Source organism: Oryzias latipes, chromosome 15, assembly GCF_002234675.1.
Source record: "Oryzias latipes chromosome 15, ASM223467v1".
NCBI lineage: Eukaryota > Metazoa > Chordata > Actinopteri > Beloniformes > Adrianichthyidae > Oryzias > Oryzias latipes.
Window position 1 is genome coordinate 17,079,737 of NC_019873.2, and position 20,722 is coordinate 17,100,458.

A 20,722-nucleotide genomic window follows, 5' to 3' on the forward strand; every position below is an offset into this window, starting at 1 on the left:
GTGTTTCCAGTCGTGTCCCGACAAAATAAAGGCTGATGTTATTCCCACATATTTACGTGCAGCCAAGATGCAGATTGCAGCGTTTCACGCATGGATTTTATGTTCATGCTAATGTTGTTGTTTTTTTTTGTTTTTTTTTACTTGTCCTGTCCAACAGCTAGGCAGGCAGATGAGAGCTGAGGGCCTCTTGTGTTGGACATATTTTACTTTAACAAGAGGGGTTATTAATCTTCAGACTAACCAAAGGTGTGACTGAACAAACCCCTTTTGTAATTGAGGCCAAACTTTATTCATTTCAACCATGATTGAAAATCTTTGGTGTTGGACCGGACGGAAAAGGAAAGAAGGGAAGAAGAGGGAGGGATGTTAGAGGGGGGGGGGGGGGGGGGGGTGATAGTGAGAGGGGGGGTAAGACCATGAAGCAGCATAGAGCAGACAGGTTTACTGGTTGTTTATCATTACGGTACAGTTCAAATGTAGTACAAAAAGGGCGGGGCCTGTTCACACACACTCAAATATTATTAACACACCTGCTAGCTGCAAAAAATGTTCACATGTCAACATGTACACAAAACAGATAGTGTTCACGAACGCCTACGCCTTTAAACCAACTAGTGTGAAATCTTTCATTCATTCAATCATGCAAACTATAAGTGCAAAAGGTGAGCTAACACCTGTGCTCAGGTGAGTGTTTATGTTCTTCTAAAATGGATGGTGGAATGTGAAAAGAAGGAGGAGGAGCGCCCAGCCACCCCCACACCCAGACCCCCGCCGCAGCAGCAGCGGCAGCCGGAACTCCCCCAACGCCACACGGGAACAAGCAGGGAACAACCGCCCCCCGGGCGACCGAGACCGCCACCCAGGCCAGGGCCAGCAGGACCGCCGCGAGGCCCCCAGAGCCAGAGAGCAGGGAGGCGCGGAGGGAAAGAGAGAGCCGCCCCAGCCCAGCCAGGAAAGTAGCCCCCCGCCGCGCCGGAAGAGCCCAACGCAGGGCCCCACCAGAGAAGGACGCCCACAGCCCCAGACGAGCACCCCACCACCACCCAGGAGTTCCGGGCATCCCCCCGCCCCAACCCCAGGTACGAGCCAGGACCCCCCAAGGGAGACCCGCTATTTATAACACCCCACAAGGGGTGTTATAAACACCCCACAAGGGGTGTTATAAATATGGCCCGACCAGGCTCGGCCATGTTGGAAGTTTGGCGGGGCCCAGCGCTCAGGGGCAAGGACCAGGACCCACCCCCCAGGGACACGAACACCCCCGGCTCAGGTGTAATATGAACCCCCCCACCGTGCAGAGAGAGAGCACCGCCGGGCCCAGGGAGCCGGCACCCAAGGGACACGGCCGCCATCGCCAAGGGGCCAGCACCCCCCACCAGGGAAGGGGTAGGGGACAGATGGACCCAGGTCCCACCTTCCTTGCAAAATGTGTGTGCGTGTATGTGTGTTTGAGAGGGTGTGTGTGTGCATGTGTGTGTGTTTATGTTGGAATGTATATATTGAAGGGGGAGGGGTGTGTGTACTAAGGGGGGTGCAGTTAAAATTGGCGAGTAGGGCACTAAGGGGACATCTCCTGATTACTCACAGTGATGTCCCTTCACCCTCCCCACCAAGGGGCCCTAAATGTCTAAGGTGCGGTTAAAATAGGCGGGTAGGGTGCCAGGAGGACATCTGCTGCTTGCTTGCAGTGATGTCCAAGCACCCCCCCAACCAAGGACCCTACATGTCTAAGGTGCAAATAAAACCGAAAGAGGGGGGGCCCACTCCATACAGCAACCATAGGAGGGGGGCCACTGCCAAAGACCCCCCCCCCCCCCCCCCCAAGGCGCATCGCAGGCTAGACCCCCCACCCCCTCACCCTAATATGAGGTTATATGAGGAAGGGGGTAAGTTGGGGACAGCTGGTAGACTGTCCCCCGGTGGTCAAACAGCTGTCCCCCAGCCCCCCCCCCAGCAAAGGGGCCAGGGCCACCCAGCCCAGGGGCCCCACCCCCGGAGGCGCCGACACCCCAGGCCCGGCACCATCAACCCCACACAGAGAGAGAGGAGCCAGAAAGCTTCGCCCCCCCCGGAGCAAACCCAGGCCCCCACCCCCAGACGCCGGCCCTAGAGGAGCTCTGGTCAGGCCTTGACGGGACCGAGGAGGCCAACCGGCCGAGGCAACCACTGATTGCCTCAGCAGAGACCCCGACCCGCTAGCCCCCCCGACCCGTACCAATAATGGGCCCCCCCTCCCCCCCAGAACGCCCCACCACAGGACAGGGCCGACAAGCCCCCCCCCCACCTCCCCCAGGCAAAGGGACCACCCCCCCAAGCCAAGCCAGACCACCACCCCACCCCCCCACCACGCACCCCCACACCCAAGCCCAGAGGACCACGCAGCGCCCCAGCCTGCCCCACCAAGGCACCGGACCCGACCCCCCGACCAACGGAGCCCCCCCCACCCCCGCCAGGCACCGGAGGCCCCGACCCCCACCCCAAACCACGGCAGAAGGGCAAGGAGCAGCGACGACCAAGCCCCCCACCCCCTAAGTCATGGAGTCAACCACAGGAGACCAGAGAGACTGAATTCTTTCAAAGTTACTTGAGCTTTGGGCTGACATTTTTTCCAAGCTGATATGATCAAACAGCAGATTTCTGCGTTGACTTATGTTGATATTTTTCTTGTTTTTCCAATTTATTAAAATAGTTTTTTTGGCAATACAAAGAGTTGTGAAAATGATAGATGCTAATCCTTCTTCTATATCGATGGCACTCATGTCACCAAGCACACAAAGTGACGGTGAGGCCGTGATTGAAACCTTAAGCCAGACTGATAAATCGGCACATACCTGCTGCCAGAGAGCCTGGACAGGAGTGCAGAACCACAGTGCGTGCATGTAGCTGTCGGGTAGATTATTATCACAGTGCTCGCAAATGTCTGAGTTACTGAGACCCATCTTGAACATCCTCTGTCCAGTGTAGTAAATTCTGTGAAGAGTTTTGAGATGGATTAGCTGCAGATTTGGACTTTTTGTCAGTTTAAAGGTGTTTAGACAGAGTTCCGACCAGAAGCTTTCATCTGTGCTGATGCTCAAATCTGCATCCCATTTTTTTGTTGGAAGGGCAATATTGTTATCTAAATTACATAAAAGTTTGTATATTTTGGAGAGAGTTCTATTCATTGAAAACTTAATCAGAGTGGTAACTACATCTGGTAGCTTTAAATCGTCGTCTTTAAATTTATACTTTTTAGTAATACTTGATTTAAGTTGCTGATATTCCAAGAAGTTATTTATTCCATGTTTGTCTTGAAGTTCCTGGGGAGTTATGAATCTTCTATCAATAATTACATGCTCTAGTTGTTTTATGCCCCCTGCTTGCCAAGCTGGGAAGTGAATCATTTTTTTGTTAATATGGATGTCCGGGTTGTTCCAGATTGGTGTCATTTTGCACGGTTGAATTGATGATTTTGATATTTTGAGAAATTCCCACCAGGCTGTTAAAGTGGCATTTATATTAATGCTTTTGAAACAATCCTGTTTTTTAACTGTTTGGCTAATAAATGGTAGCTGTGACAGGTTGATCTTTCCACATAACGGCTGTTCCAAGTCTAACCATGAGTTGGTTTCTGGATTATTTTTTAACCATTTTAAGATGTATTGCAATCTATTTGCAAGAAAGTATTTGCGGAAGTTAGTTAATTCTAATCCTCCACAGCTTTTTTGCAGATTTTAAAGTTTTTAGACTAATTCTTGCAGGTTTGTTGTTCCATAGAAAGCTTGATATGGATGAGTCTAATGTTTTGAACCATTTTAATGGCGGTTGTGTGGGAATCATTGAGAAGAGATAATTAACCTTGGGTAAGATTTTCATTTTAACAGTGGCTACCTTGCCCATAAGTGACAGAGGCAGGTTGGTCCAGCGTGTTAGATCGTCCTGTATGCTTTTCAGTAATGGGGTGTGGTTTAGCTGCACCAGTTCTGATAGTTTGGGGGAAAAGTAGATACCCAGATATTTGATATTTCCTGTTTTAACTGGAATTGTGAGTCTTTGTTCCATATTCCTGTTGAGTGGTAATAAAACAGACTTATTCCAATTAATGGAATAGTCTGATATGGAGGAGAATTCATTTATGATCATTGCTGTTTCATTTACAGAATGTAAATTCCTTAAAAACAGTAATATGTCATCCGCATAAAGACATATTTTATGATGGCTGTGTTTGGTTTTTATTCCTATAATGCTCTCATTTTGTCTTATTGCTGCAGCTAAAGGCTCAATGAATATAGCAAAAAGAGAAGGAGAGAGTGGGCAGCCCTGTCTGGTTCCTCTTCCAAGAAAAAACCTGTTTGAAGTCTGTTTATTAGTTCTAACTGATGCATTGGGGTTGTGATATAATTTTTTGATCCAATTGATGAATGCTTCTCCAAAACCAAACTTATGGAGGGCGGCAATAAGGAACTTCCAATTTACTCTGTCAAAGGCTTTTTCAGCATCCAGCGAAAATACCGTCATTTCCTGGTTTTTAATGGTGGCAAAGTCTATTATATTAACTAGTCTACGGACATTATCATCCGAGTGTCTGCCTTTGATGAATCCAGTTTGGTCGAAGTGAATTATGTGAGGAGTGATTTTTTTCTATTCTCTGTGCTAATGTTGTTAGCCCGTGTTAGTATACTGCTAATCCTGGCTTCCGGCTCCGTTTTTCAACAGAAAAAGCACTGACCACACGGATTAAAATTAAAATGATGAGCGAACAGTTTCTTCATAATAACCGTAACATTAATAAAAGCACGTTTAGGAGATCATCTTGTATAATACCCAGCTGACGTATCTATGTATGTAGCCGCTCGGCGGAACTAAGTTTCTCTTCCGTTTTTTAAAAACACTACTGCGTATGTGCGAATGATTTATTCCGAACGAAAGTGTGACCCATGTGAATGTTTTTTATAACCTGAAAAAGGTTTTCTGGGCCCATCTACACGGTTGGATTCTAATCCAACCAATAATCCTTATTAATATATTTTGCACATGTAACCGCGTCTTATGGTGTCGACTCGCAGCGTGGCGGGGGCGTGGCATCACGATGGTGTCTCTCCATCGTGATGTCTGTCACCCATCACGATGGACGATGGTATCGTCCATTGGCACAACCCTAATTTTAGCCCCTTCGACTAGAATTCACCTCCAAGGTGATGAAAACTGTGGGCGTCATGATTGATGAGCAGCTTATTTTTTTTAAAAACATACACATACAGTCAGGAACATACATATTTGGACAGAGACACATTATTTGTAATTTAGTTTCTGTACATTACCGCAGTGAATTTTAAATAAAACAACTCAGATGCCATTGAAGTGCAGACTTTCAGCTTTAATTCCATGGGTTGAACAAAAAGATTGCATACAAATGTGAAAAACTAAAGCATTTTTTAAACACAATCCCTTCATTTAATGGGCTGGTAAGTAATTGTACAAATGAAATAACTGAAAACAAAATGGTCATTACTAATATTTGGTTGAAAAGCCTTTGTTGGCAATGACAGCCTGAAGTCTTGAACTCATGAACATCACCAGATGCTGGGTTTTCTCCTTCTGAATGCTCTGCCAGGCCTTTACTGCAGTGGCTTTCAGTTGGTGTTTGTTTGTGGGCTTTTCTGTCTGAAGTTTAGTCTTCAGCAAGTGAAATGCATGCTCGATTGGGTTAAGATCAGGTGACTGACAGTTTGTCTCTGAACACCTCAGAATTCATTGGGCTGCTTCTGTCCTGTGTCACGTCATCAATAAACAATAGTGTCCCAGTGCCACTAGCAGCCATGCACGCCCAGACCATCACACTGTTTCCACAATCTAGCCTTCCTATTCTTGAGGCTTATGAGTGGCTTGCATCTTGCAGTGTACCCTCTGTATCTACTTTCATGCAGTCTTCTTTTTATGGTAGACTTGGATATTGACACGTCTTCCTCCTGGAGAGTGTTGTTCACTTAGTTGGCTGTTGTGAACGGTTTCCTCTTCACCATGGAAATGATTCTGCCATCATCCACCACTCCTGTTCCGTGAACGTCCAGGTCTTTTTGCGTTGCTGAGTTCACCAGTGCTTTCTTTTTTGCTCAAGATGTACCACACTGTTGATTTAGCCATTCTTAATACTGTAGCAATTTCTGGCATGATTTTTTTCTGTTTTCTCAGCTTAATGACGGCTCCTTTCACCTGCAAGAAGAGCTCCTTTGACCACATGTTGTCTGTTCACAGCAAAATCTTCCAAATGCAAGCACGAGTCCTCTAATCAACTCCAGGCCTTTTATCTGCTTCACTCATAATGACATAACAAGGGAATTGCCCACACCTGCCCATGCAATAGCATGGAAGTCAATTGTCCAATTACTTACCAGCCCATTAAATGAAGGGATTGTGTTTAAAAATGCTTTTTAGTTTTTCACATTTTTATGCAATCTTTTTGTTCAACCCATGGAATAAAAGCTGAAAGTCTGCACTTCAATGGCATCTGAGTTGTTTGATTTAAAATCACTGCGGTAAAGTACAGAAACAAAATTAGAAAGAATGTGTCTGTCCAAATATTTATGGTCCATACTGTATATTTAGAATGTAGCGGATGATGGCACATCCTGAATAACTAAACGTTACCGTAAACTCTCTTCATTGAACCTTGAATCAGTGACGTGCGGTGAGGTTAATGGCTGGTGAGGCACTGACGTCATCAGTCAGATTTACAAACATATGAACCATGAGCATAAATAACTGAGTAACTTATTCACCGTTTGATTGACAACAGTTAAAGTGTTTTGTTTAAAATATCATTTCAACATGTTTTTTTTCATATACAAACTGCAGCATAGAAAAAAGCACAAACGTTATTATCGTCTTACCTTTACTTGTAAATAAAGTCCATACGCCGCTCCTTCTGAAGAAAATGACTTGCCGCTTGCTATCGCTTCTTCTAGTATTTTTTAGCGTCATAATCTCAGGGCTCACCGCCGCTCCCTAACATGAGGCACGAGAACTGCTGGCCTCACCCAGCGGCTTTTTCACCGGCGTTTAGCGCTCAGCACAAGAAACACGTCCGTCACATACAGTTATTTATAAAAACAAACACTGTACATTATATATATCTGCTAAATTATGTAAACTAAGCTCATATAGTACAAGTGATTGAACCGACATACAGAGAGACAGCAGTACCGTCTGACTGCATAGGTATTGCGCAATCCAAGGTGAGGCTCAGCGGGCTGGTGCCTCATCGCACGTCAATTAGTATCTGAACGGCAAATGCGGAAATTCAGCGTTTTTGAAAAGAAAAAACACCCAAAAATGGTACATTTAAATGGAAAATGACTGCAAAGCACAAATTACTGATTAAATATAATAATTGAATTTATTTTTTCTCTTTTCTTCCCATAATGACAGGTGAGGCTGTGCCTCACCTGCCTCTCCTGACTGCACGTCACTGCCTTGAATATATAATTATTATCATAAAAACTTTAGCTAATTTAGATGTTTTTCATCTATGCTGTCAGTTATGTACAGTGGTTCGTCGTTTAGTGCATGTTACGTTCTAAAAGCAAACAACCCCTGCAACAGGTGAAATATGCAAAGTACCAGTAACATTTCAGATGTTTAAGAATGTAAATCCCATCACTACACACTTTATATACTTTTCTCAGACATTGAGATTTTAACTTTTCTCTCTTGTTTAAACTCTCAAAGCTCAAACCTTCATTGAAAAACGAGTCCAATATTATAGAAAGAAACCCAATAACTGTTAGCAATCAAAGATTAATGAAAGTTTGGCAAGCTGAACGCGTTCTGAACAGAAAAGACGACATGGAAGAGTTGGCTTGACAATGGTTTACAGCCAATCAGAACGCAGAACACACAGTGCTACGAAGCAAAAAGAAGCATAGAAAATTGCATCAAGAAGAATTTGTGAAACTGCAAGACCGTGACAGGAAACCCACGTTATAGCGAGACAACTGTATTATGCAATATAAGGGATTAAGGATCATTGGCCAACTTTCAAAGTACACAAACAAGCCATCACTAGCATGCTAGCAAAAGGACAAAGGTGTACTGCTGGATTATTTTTTTATAGCAGACAAGACCCATCAAGGCTTAAATTTTTTACGTTTTTAAATTTTAGGTTCACCATATTAAAAAAAAAAAAAACTGGCAGGTGTTAATTAGTAAGTTGGATGCATTTTTAAATCCCATATCAATTTTAAAAGCTCTTTTGACACATTTGTTGACTGACTAATAATTAAAGAAGAATATTGATAAAACATTTTTTTTCTTAAAACAGTAAATGGAGCTAGGGATCAAGGTGACTCATCACTTATCAGCAAAAAGAATTGCCTCACCTCTGTATTAATACATTACACTTCCTGTAGTACGTAACAGTTGCCAATTCTACTCAAGAGCAGACATGAAAATAGAAGTTCAAGAAAACCTATGAAAATAGCTCATAAGTCATCTAAAAAGAGTTAAAAGCTGTTCTTTGTTTTGGATTTTCTCAGATCTTTAATTTAGCTTAAGCTTCTCTGATTAAAAATTGGGTTTTAATGACTGGAGGTAAAAAATAAAAATAAAATAAATAATAACGTTAATTCATCACAGTAAATCCTGAATTGCATTGTCTTCCAAATCTGATTCTGTGTAGCAAATGCAAAAATGACAACAATAATAACTTATCCGAACTTGAAACTAAAGATTTCTATAGTACGACTTAGCAAAACACAACTCTTACCTGTAAGGTCATGATTAAAATCGTCAATGCTCATATAAAACCCTACATAAAAACAAGAACTTCTTAGTATTTCTAGAAGAGTCGCTGCTTAGTGTCATTCCCTCCACTGAGCTAGAGCACATGTGATGTTTTACAATGATGCATGGCAGGTAATGCTGAAAACGGCCTGTCCGATATGCAAATGCAGACGTCTGACTGGCAGAGGGGCCATTGGTTATTCAGCAGCCAGGCAGCCGTGGTGAAAAACAGTTGCTGGATGCAAACGATAACAAGGATTTGGCTTTGTTTTAAACTGCTGAGATGAGGCGTTTGCCCACAACACATGCAAATGTGGTATAAAAATAAAAATATGCTCAGAAGGGGTGACAAAATTGAAAATGAAGTAGAAAATAACAAGCAGAACCTGAGAACTGAATGGCTGGTTTTCAAACCCAGTACAGAAGTAAAGGAAGGTAGCAAGTAAAACTTACCATGAATTAGTGAGTTCCTAAACACAGGTCAGACAGAGCAGTCATGGCGTGAGGTAACAGGTCGCCGGACGGTAGCAAGCTGGTTGACGAAGGTATGGACTGTTGGACTGTCTGTTTGGCTTGCAGCAGATTCAGGACACAAAAAAAGAGGTTGTTTTCACCACAGGGAAGAGAAGTTACTGGTGTCACCATCCCTGACCAGTTCGCAAAAAAATGTATGCTAAAGCTAAAGTGAGGTGGGTCAAATGTCCTCCTCGTATTTTCTGTTCTGTTGACCGTCGCCTTCTAGGCTGTCTCGTAGCGTAGTAAAAGAACCATTTATGAACTTAAAAGCACAGCAGACGATGAATGTACAGCATCTGAAAAACACAGAGCAGATCAAAGAAACCCTGTCAATTCAGGCACGTTTGTAACCAAGTACAGAGTAAAACATCCTTAAACATCCTTAAAATGTGAAAGAGTAGTTGTGGAGCTGACTGCATATACAGATCTGCAATCAACTCGCAAACGACCAATGAAGTAATTGAAACTACAGAAATTCAGACAGACAAAAACAGTAAATTATATACTATATGTTTACATTTTTACGAAACAACTATCGGACGACACACGTGCTAGCCAAATTTCCTTTGGGTTACAGTCTTCATACAGACGCTTGGTTTTTTGCTAATTGGGAGAACGCCTAGACTGACCAGGGCCAAATCCGAGATTGCCCATCCAGTGCACTTGTTGTTTTTGTGATTACTAGTCACAGCGCCCTCTTCCAAGATGTTACGCAAAAAGTTGTGTCTTGTGGTATTTTGGCCTTAACAGTTAAAAGAAAAACAACACAGTTTTTTGTTTAACAAAATCCACAATAAAGCTAAAAAGAGTAGAAATTTTGAACTCCGACATGGAAATGTTATATTAAACTCCTATGCGAGTCTTAAAAATATCGCAATAGTGCTGTGTTTTAAAAAAACCAACCATTTTTTTTACTTAGAAAATGAAAATCATCAAATTGATTAATACATTTCTTTAAAAGCAAAAACTTTTATTTTATTTTATTTTTACATAAACATGACTAATTTGACAAAAATTACATTTTTTAGTCAAATTGTGTTAAATCAAACTAAGTTGGGAACCTATGAAGCAAAACGGATTCAGTAGTTTGGCAGTGCAAACCAGTTCCATATCTTATCTGTATTGCAAAAGCATCCCCAGTGGCCTTTTAATTATGATTATGATGTTTTTAGGCAAAAAAAAAATCATGAACAAAACTATTTACAATTAAAAATCATTATTAAAAGACCACTGACAGCGCCTATTAAGCGAGCTGGATTTCAAAAGCTGTTGTTGTCCAATGTAAAACACAGGAAACCTACAAAGTAAATAATCCTCTATGGCTGCTCCCAAATGCAAATTTATGCTGCAGTTATAGTTAGCATCAGTACAGTCAATCATGTGTTTGTACCACTGACTGTATTTGAGAACTGGAGTGAACCCTCCCAGTTGCATTCCAAACAGGAAGTACCTGACGGCTCCAAGAAGCCAAAATTGGCTTTTATTGAGAATAAACAACTATTACTCAGTTATTATATTTATCACAATAATTATTTTTTCTCTGCTCCTTTTTTTTTTTACATGTCCTTGCCAATTTACTTTTTTTTTGGAGAATTATTTTTCTTTATTGCAAGTAATTCAAGTTAGAAACTGACCAATCATGTGCCTTTTAAAAAGTCTGTGGTCTCACATGGAACCTTCAAAATGTTTGATTAACAGATTTATCCGTTTTCAAGTAGCAGGGGTGTGGACTTCCATCAAGCTAACTCCTGTTAGGAGAGAGTGGTTACCAAAGATACCATGACTCGGACTGATCTGGACAGATCACCTCTTACGGATGTTGTCTGGCTCCAACATGGCGATATCTGTATCACAAAAAAATGACGGCTGAATTGACCTCATTTTGCTGGAGCCAGAGGTTAGCCATTTTTTTAAGGGTGATGTCACACTCACTCTGTCCAGTTCTCATATACATGCGATGGTCAGTCTCATTTTTTTTTTTAATCTGTGATGTGAAAACATAGAGTGTATAATTATCCCTTATCCACCCCAGACAACAACACAGTTAGGGATGAAAAAACTTAAACTGTGCTTCAACAAAAAAAAAAAGGCAGTGAAAAATGATTTTGCAGAGATAAGGCTTTAGCATCACGCTTGTGAGGCTTTCCAGTACCTCCACCCGAGAGGAAGATGGCCTCAAAGGAACTTCAGTTCCTTGCAAACAAGAACAGAATTGTATGAGGAAAGTGCAAAACTTGTTAGAGCCGGAAAGCAGCATCGTCCTCGTGTCTGTGTATGTAATGTCCACACTAAAACCAGCGGCAAAATTATCTATCCATTTGAAATATCTGGATTTGTGATCAAATACTTTGATGTAACAAGTAATAATTAGTCAACTAGTCTAATTCAACTAAGTCAACTATGAAGCTTTTTGTGACATCAAAGTCCCAGTCAGATCATCTTTTCATCTATTTTCAAATTGTTCCCAGTGGTGTTTTAATAATAATTATGCAGTTTTTAGCCAAAATCCCAAAACTTGTCATTTTCTAGGACATAGTTTCTGCAGAGCTGATTTGAGTCATGGGCGAGACTGTTGTTTCGAAGTAAGCCCGCCTATGCTTCCCGTAATCTATCTCTTTACACTCCCTCCTGCTAGCTAACAGCCCCTCACAACCCAAACCTAAGAAATGGAGACCAATATCGGAGCTATCCAGATGCACAGTTTTGAACCAGATGCCAGCTCAGACGAGGAAAACAAAGACGTGCATGGATCTATTTTTCTGCAATGGGATGCATCGGCATGAAGCGGAGCAGGGCCGTTGTAGCTTCAACATCACAGCAACAAGTTTTTTTTCCAAAATGCATTTGTCTTTATTCACAAATAAAAGAATACTCAGAAACGCAAATGCAGCTTAATTTTCTTTATATATATGTTTTCCATTGTCAGAAAAATACATCAAGATCATGCTAAAACACCCAAAAAATGATTTTAATCTACATCATGGATCTTTAAAAATCAGCATTCATCTATGTTAAAAATCCCCACGGCACTTTTTAGAAGTTTCTTCAGAAAGTCTATAACTGGGTGGAGTTGCTGGTTCCTCTCAACACGCCTGTGACAAACTGCAGAGTTCCCATCTTTGATGAGCGTGACTTTTAAAGAAGACTGCTCCGAGATGAAAAGGGCAAAAGCTCCACTACTAAAGTGTTGCATCTGTAAAAGAGCCTCACTGACTCTCTGCACTTAGCTGTGCCTTGCTAGCAGTTGTGTGGTGGGTTTCTCCTGCTGCTGCTCCAACCATGAAGTCAGACAGCCAAGGGGGTGGAGGGGTCCCCTGTTAGCTCATCCTAACGGCTGTCACCACAGCTAGAGAGGAAGTCGCCCCGAAGACTCCTCATAAATCACCGCACTTTCCTCCTGCTAGCTTTAGCCAACAGTCCCAGAGAGGTGGAGGAAGAGGCGGCGGCGCGAGCTAGCTAGCCGCTAGCCAAGCTGTGCTGAGCGGATAGCGCAGAATAAGCGGTAGCTTACCCTCTTGTCTCGGGCTGTCAGCGTCTTAAAATGTCGGGCATAAGAGCCAGGTGTCCCTATGCATGCTTAGCGACATCGTCGACGGCGAGCCAGCGGTGTAATGTCCATCGCTGCTGGGTTTTCCTGCCATCCGCCCCACTTCAGCACCGATCGCCGCCGAGCCCTCTGGATGCACTGCGCAGGCGCGCTGTGGCAGCCGCTGTGAGAAGATGCACCGCTGAGGCTGCGCGCGCGCACACACACACACACACAAACACACACATCCTCACATCCCCGCCACACAACATCCGCACTGCAATTCGCACTGACACACAACATCTCAACACAATGCTGCATTGAGTTTGCTCAAGAGCCAAAACGCAAGTGAGCGCTAAAGTTAGAAGGCCCCCATTCATACAGGAGGAAATGTGTCCTTGGGTTACAATTTATTCCCCCTGAAAAACAAACAAACTTCTAAATACAGAAATATCCACAAAGCTTCTTGTTTTAGATCAAATCCATCAGTAATGTTTACATAAGCTTCAATCCAAAATCAGGAGTAATATTCAACCAACTGTTGCAGCTTTTTCATTTGTGTTTAACAATAAAAATATAACTGCTAGATTAACTATTTCTACAGATTCCTACTAAAGTGAACTTTTTACATTTGAAATATATAACCTCAAGGATTCCTTGCATCTTCTGGTGTAAACCCCCAAAATGCAACAAAAGGACGGAGTGAAACTTTCAAGCCAATGTTTCCAGAAAGTGACATCTAGATGCTACAAAACCACATCTTATCTCACAATCTTAAAAAGTCATTTGTTAAAAGCCTGTAAATCAAATTGTGTTGGACAAAGTTTCCTTTTCGTTTTCTGTTTATGAATATCATCATTTGCTCATCATCCATTCAGCAAATATAATAACCAATCGTTTTTTCCCCCAGGCAGCTTAAAAAAAACGTGTGCAATAAAACAACCAGACAGAAACATGCAGTAAAATAACACAAACAACGTTTTTTTATTTAAATTTTAGTTTTACATTAAAATTATTATCCCATACTTTATATTTACCCTACAAAGATGCAACAGGACATAAAATCATTGCCACAAGGAAGAATTGTTCCAGCTGATGACACAAGGGGGCATTAAAACTCTATGATTTATTTTTTCCTTGTGTAAAGCCCCAGAGTCCTGCTGTGAGACCACCAAGAAAAACATAGTAATAAATAAATGATATAGCTAATTATTGCAGCTACATTTAATTAATTATTTCAAAAATCGTTTATGCTTTTATGAATGTAAGTATACTGCACTCGTATGGATGCTGAGCTCCTATATGAGGAGGTGGCGTTTCTGTATCCGGTTGATTTGGGAAAAGGTCATTACATTAAAGCAGAGGCGTGATCCGCATGCTCCTTTATGAGTGGAAGTCATTATAATCAGAAGTGTCCTTGATCATGTCCTGTTTTCTGCAATCGCAGTGGGATGACTTGTACGTGAAAAGGTCAAGAGCTGGAGAGGAGCTGTAACTGCAGCTCTCCATTGTAAAACACAGCATTCTTCTACAGAGGTGAACGTTTGTGAAGTCTACCACTGAGAGGCCAGTTGCAGGATCTCATCTGATTACATCATTCCTTTCAACTAAACCCTCAGAAGAGCCAAATTGGCAGTTTGAACCTACCAAATACTATTTCCATCCTTAATCAATAAAATGTCATGAACAATTTTCACAGTTGATAAAAAGGCAAGACATTTTTTGTAAATTTGATAAAACCTGTTCTTCAATCAAAGCTAAAATGCCCGCTTTAATGGAAGGAAATCAGCTGGCAGTCCACAATGACTCCATAAAGATGCACAAATACATTTGAGTTTAAAAAAATTTCCATAAATCTGTTGAACAAAGGGTCAAATATCGATCCACAGAGATCAGCCAATACACTCACCTCATTGACAGGAGAATAAATACAATAGATCAGCTCTTTTTCAGTCCAATCTTGGATCTGGGCCATTTCATTTTCTCTGTACTGCAGCGATTATGAATCAAGGGTTTAGACATTGCTTAGACTTGCAAATATCTACAATTCTCTAAACTGCAAAACACTCTTTTACTCACATTGTTTAAGAGTAATCAAGTGAAATCAAAAGTTTTAAAGTGACATCAAACCAGAAAAAAGCTCCACAAAACAAAAATTTTACAATAAAAAAAAAAATAATAATTTTCCATTTTATTTTGTGAACCTAGAGAAGAGCTGCAAACATGAGAAGCACTGACATGTTTTGAACTCAGAAACCTATGGAACTTCATATTTGAGATAATAGTGGTTGATACACCATTTAGAATTCCTCATCTCCTCAGATGCAATCAAACCCTCATAACGGTTTGTTACTTTGACTAGAGCTTTATTTTGAAGGAACTGAACTTCGTACAGTGGCTCAAACCAAAGTAATTTGATTTCTTTTAAGAGGACCAATCAGACCATTTGCTTTAATGGTTTTAATCCAGAACAGTAAATTATCACTGCAAAAGTTATAGGTCCATGAAAATATCAAAATTATGGATGGAATTTACAGGTAGGGCTGCACAGTGGCACATTGTGCTGAGTGTACACTGCAGAGTGTCCAGAGTGTACCCCGTATTTGCCCAGCAGTGGCGAGGACAGGCTCCGGTGACCCCTAAAGGGATATAGCAGGTTAAGGAATTGGATGGATAGAAGGATTTTCAGGTAGAGAAAGGGTAACTAACTTTTTCTACAGTTTCTAAACAAACTTTAGAAAGCCAATAGATGATTATGACAATGATGGTTGTTCTGAGCTATTCTTAGAGCATGTAAGAAATAATAAAATCTCGGAAAGAAGCTGTTTTCGGAAGATTGCGACATGATCACTATAATTTTCAAAAAGTCTTTGCTGAGTGTTGGAGAGAAAGCCATAAGAAAACGTGTGGTGTTTCAGGAGGATAAAATGGTGCAGCGTGTTGTTGCAGGTAGATCTGAAAAAAAGAGAAAAGACAGGATTTGTCGGACTTTGCTTTGGAAAAGATTTTAAAATTTCTAAGCACTGAAGCAGTCATGTTTAGTTGCTGGAGGAGGCCCTAAAAATAGCTTAATTGTTGAGAAGAAACCTTGATTTTAAACACAAGAGTAGAAGAAAAAGAAATTAGTCCTTGCCAGTATTCCATTCTGCTCAATTTCTCTTTGTGTTTTCAGCTTTTTATAGTTTTATTTCTTTACATATATATACATACATATACATATATATATATATATATATATATATATATATATATATATATATATATATATATATATATATATATATATATATATACGTTTATACTCCACGAGTGCCTGGCAGCACAAATTAACTAGCTGCTAAGAGATGGGACTCACCCCGAATGGCTAACGGAAGGGCGAACGATCCTGATCCAGAAGGATCTCTCAAAGAGTGCAGTCCTATCCAACTACCGGTCAATAACCTGTCTCTCCACAACATGGAAGCTCATGTCAGGCATCATTGCAACCTAGATAAATAGGCACATGGATCAATACATGAGCGACACACAAAGGGGCATTGGTAGAGACTCCAGAGGAGCCAAACACCAACTCCTGCAAGTCACGACACACCAACCTGTGCAAAGCCTGGATTGATTACAAGAAAGCATATGACTCAATGCCACACACGTGGATCACTGAATACTTGGAGCTGTATAACATCAACAGGACTCTAAGAGCCTTCATAGGAAACTCAATGAAGCTGTGGAAAACCACCCTTGAAGCCAATGGCAAGCCACTTGCACAAGTGTCCATCAAATGTGGGATATACCAAGGTGATGCTCTGTCCCCACTGCTGTTCTGCATAGGTCTGAACCCCCTTAGCCAAATAATCAACAAGACTGACAATGGATACCGACTCAGAAATGGGGCCAACATCAGTCACCTCCTCTACATGGATGACATCAAGCTATATGCTAAGAGCGAGCGTGGCATTGACTCCCTGATCCACACCACCAGGATCGGTGCAAGGTAGTCCACACAGGAGGGGTCTCACTCCCAGAAGGAACAATAGCAGACATTGAGGACAGTTACAAGTGAAGGAGCTAAGCCTACAATAATTATTGTGTCAGTTGTCATCAACAATTAGGGGCCGGTGTGTAGGAGCCATGAATGTGATTGTAGTTCACCTTACTGCCAGTAGGCAGATTCTGTATGTAAGGTATGTAAGGGAAGACGTCACAGTGTTGTCAGGTGTTTTGGCCCGGAAGGGCAAAGGGTTTTGACCCAGGTGAGGTTGACGCGCATCTGTTTGCTCCAGTCATTAAATGTCCACTCCCATTTTGTATGGCGATATTGACATTTATTTGCTGTCGTTTTATATACATACTTGCTTGTGACATTGACCAGCCTGCGTTCTTACGCTCGTGCGGTACTGCGGTCAAAACCCTTTGCCCTTCCGGGCCAAAACACCTGACAACACTGTGACGTCTTCCCTTACATACCTTACATACAGAATCTGCCTACTGGCAGTAAGGTGAACTACAATCACATTCATGGCTCCTATACACCGGCCCCTAATTGTTGATGACAACTGACACAATAATTCATACCTTAAGCAGAATGGAGCCATAAAGTGCCATGATAAACAAATTACATCACAACCAGTTTACACCCCATGAACCAAACAAAGTTTTGTGACTGGCCTTTCAATTATATTGGACTTTGTCTGCAATTTCACAAAGCGCACTAGTCCTCGTTTGTCGGGAAAAACTTCTAGAACTTTTCCAAGAGGCCATGATCCACGTGGAGTTGAAAAGTCCATGATCACTACGATATCTCCTGGAGTTAAACTCCTTTTTCTTTCGTTCCACTTTTGTCTTTCTTGAAGCAACGGTAAGTACTCTTGCGTCCATCTCTTCCAGAACAGGTCTGCAATGTACTGTACTTGTCTCCACCGCCTCTTGACGTACAGATCATGTTTTTCAAACAAGCCTGGTGGCAAAGCTGGTTTTCCTTTCAAGAGAAGAATGTGGTTTGGAGTGAGAGGTTCCAGATTGTTTACATCATCCGAGAGCTTAGTAATAGGACGGTCATTCAGAATGGCCTCTACTTCACAGAACACTGTATGAAGTCCATCGTCATCCAGCCTTTGTTGATGTAGAACAGAAGTGAGAACTCTCCTCACCAGGCGAATCATGCTTTCCCACACCCCCCCATGGTGTGAAGCTGCTGGTGGGTTAAAATTCCAATGGATTCCAACTTGAGCCATGGATCCTTGAATCTTGTCCTGATTCAACCCTTTGAGAGCCTCTTTCAGTTCTCTGTTTGCTCCGATGAAGTTGGATCCATTATCTGAAGTCAGATGTTCAACCTGTCCTCTTTTGCTGATGAAACGACGTAGGGCATTGATGCACGCGTCTGGATCCAATGAGACTGCTACTTCCAGATGTACTGCCCTGCTTGCCATACAGGTGAATATGACCCCATAACGTTTGCATGTTGACCTCCCTCTTCTCACTTCCACCGGTCCAAAGTAATCTACCCCTGCGTTTGTAAATGGTGGTAGATCAGGAAGGAGTCTCATTCTTGGCAGGTCTGCCTTTTTTTGTTCCACAGCTCTTCCATTATAGCGTCTACAAAAACTGCAATCGCTAATGATAGTCCTGATGGCGGTGTTGGCATTTGTAATCCAAAATTTTCTTCTCACTTTGGATAGTGTGTGAGCTCGTTCACTATGACCCAAGTTCTGATGAGTGTGCTTGAGAATGAGCTTGGAAATATGCTGGTCTTTAGAAAGAATCAGAGGGTGCTTTGCTTCCTCTGGCATTGCTCCTCTGCTCAGTCTTCCTCCAACTCTCAAAAGCCCGTCTTCCATAACTGGGTCCAATCGATATATAGAACTTTGGCGGCTCACTGTATCTTTTCCAGATGACAAAGAAGTAATCTCTGGTCCGAATTTCTGTCTCTGACAGTAACGGATTATGGCGTCTTCTGCAGCTGACAATTCATCCAGTGTCAGAGTTCTGCACTTTGATGTTGATGATGCAACTCCTTTCCCTTCAGTTCCTCTTGAGTTTTCCTGACTGCCTTTATCCACGGTAGCCTTCAGCTGCTTCTTTAATTGGCACCGATCCATCAAAACTGCCTTCAGTCTTAGAACCAAGGCAACTACTGTTTTTAGTCTTCTTCAATCCGAAAAGTATGTAATGAGCTGGTCAGTTGGACCAGAGATGTCAGAAGTCGTGATAAGGTTTACAGTCACCTCTTGTCTCACTTCTTGATCATCAGGATCCATTGAGTCATGCAGCACAGTTTTAGGCCAATCCTCTTCCTGCCTCCAAAGAAATACTAGACCCTCCAGCCACCTGCTGCTGTTCAGGAAATTTGAGACTTTCATTCCTCTTGATGCATCATCTGCTGGATTATCCTTAGAGCTGATGTGCTTCCATTGAGAGGGTTCAGTTGTTTCTCTGATTGTGGAAATTCTGTTAGCCACAAACTTTCGAAACTGTCTGTCCTCATTGTTCAGGTATTTTATCACCGACGTGCTGTCAGTCCAAAAGACTGATTCCTCCACCAGAAAATCCAACTCTGATTTCAAAACCGAGTCCACTCTGGCAGCAAGAACGGCTGCCGTTAGTTCCAGTCTGGGAATTGTTACAGCCTTCAGTGGAGTCACTCTAGCTTTGCCGAGAAGAAAAGCAACCTGAACATCGTTTTTATGATTCAACATACGGATATATGTCACAGTTCCATATCCATTTTCGCTGGCATCAGCAAAATGATGTAGCTGAGCATGCTTTATTGTTCCAAATTCCATGGGCTTAAAACACCTTTTCACCCTGAATGCAGATAGCTGATCCAAGTCTTCCAGCCATGATTTCCATTGAGGCAGGATGTCCTTTGGTAGTTCATCATCCCATCCACAACCTCTGCGACAGAGCTCTTGTTGCATCATTTTAGCAAGTAAGGTGATGGGAGCCAGGAAACCCAATGGGTCATATACCGAGCTTGTGACGGACAGCATGCCACGTCTGGTGAAAGAATGTTGCTTTATCTCCATCTTGAACCTAAAAGAGTCAGTCTCCACGCACCATTGTAAACCCAGAACCCTTTCCACTGGTAGTTTATCTCTATCCAGATTTAACTCCTTTAGGTAGGTGGCTCTCTGATTGGCTGTGAGAGACTGCAATACAACACGACTGTTGCTGATCCATTTCTCCAGTGTGAACCCTCCTTTCTGACACAGAGCAGTGAGATCCTTTATCATTTTGATGGCTTCTCTTTCTGTAGCAGAACTCTTCAAATAGTCATCCACATAGAAATTTTGCTTGCTTGATTGAACCACTTCTTCTGAACTTTCAGACTTGTTATCATCAGCAGTTTTCCTCAAGGCATAGCTCGCACAGCTAGGAGATGACACAGCTCCAAACAAATGTACGGTCATCCGATACTCCTTGAGGTCCTGCGTGATGTTCCCATCCGGCCACCATAGAAAGCGTAGAAAATCTTGATCTTCTTCCGCAACTTTGACTTGATGGAACATGGCTTGTATGTCGCCAACAAATGCGACTGGTTCATTTCTAAAACGAAGCAGGACTCCCAGTAATGAGCTGGTGAGATTTGGGCCAGGCAACAGTTCATCATTTAGAGATACACCTTGAAATGTGGCTCCACAATCGAACACCACACGAAGGGATCCTTTTCTTGGATGGTGAACTCCATGGTGGGGAATATACCACACTTTTCCTTTTGTGGCACACAGTTGTTGCTCTGGTACTTGTTCTGCGTAGCTCTGAATGATTAACATTTTCATATACTCTGTGTACTCCTGGTGTAAATTTTTATTGTTTAGAAATCTCTTCTTTAGCCCTTGAATTCTTTGTTTTGCCACTGCAATGTTATTAGGCAGAAAAACTTTCTTGGTTTTAAAGGGCAATTTCAAACAATATCTTCCTCCA

The 20,722-nt window shown here is 42.2% G+C and overlaps 1 protein-coding gene across 2 annotated transcripts in view; it reads right to left on the reverse strand.

Annotated features, from left to right (window-relative positions):
- Positions 1 to 12,978, reverse strand: part of LOC101163433 (regulator of G-protein signaling 17) — a 36,750-nt gene extending 23,772 nt beyond the window's left edge. Inside the window, exons 1-2 of one of the 2 annotated variants that reach the window (XM_011484337.3) lie at positions 12,788 to 12,978; positions 9,214 to 9,572 (exon numbers count right to left, since the gene is read on the reverse strand). In XM_011484337.3, coding sequence (XP_011482639.1) covers positions 9,214 to 9,216 — 3 coding nt within the window. In that variant the 5' untranslated portion in view covers positions 9,217 to 9,572; positions 12,788 to 12,978. The remainder of the gene's footprint in view (positions 1 to 9,213; positions 9,573 to 12,787) is intronic. The other variant, XM_004077059.4, reaches the window with a different exon arrangement.
- Between the last annotated feature and the right edge of the window lie 7,744 nt (positions 12,979 to 20,722).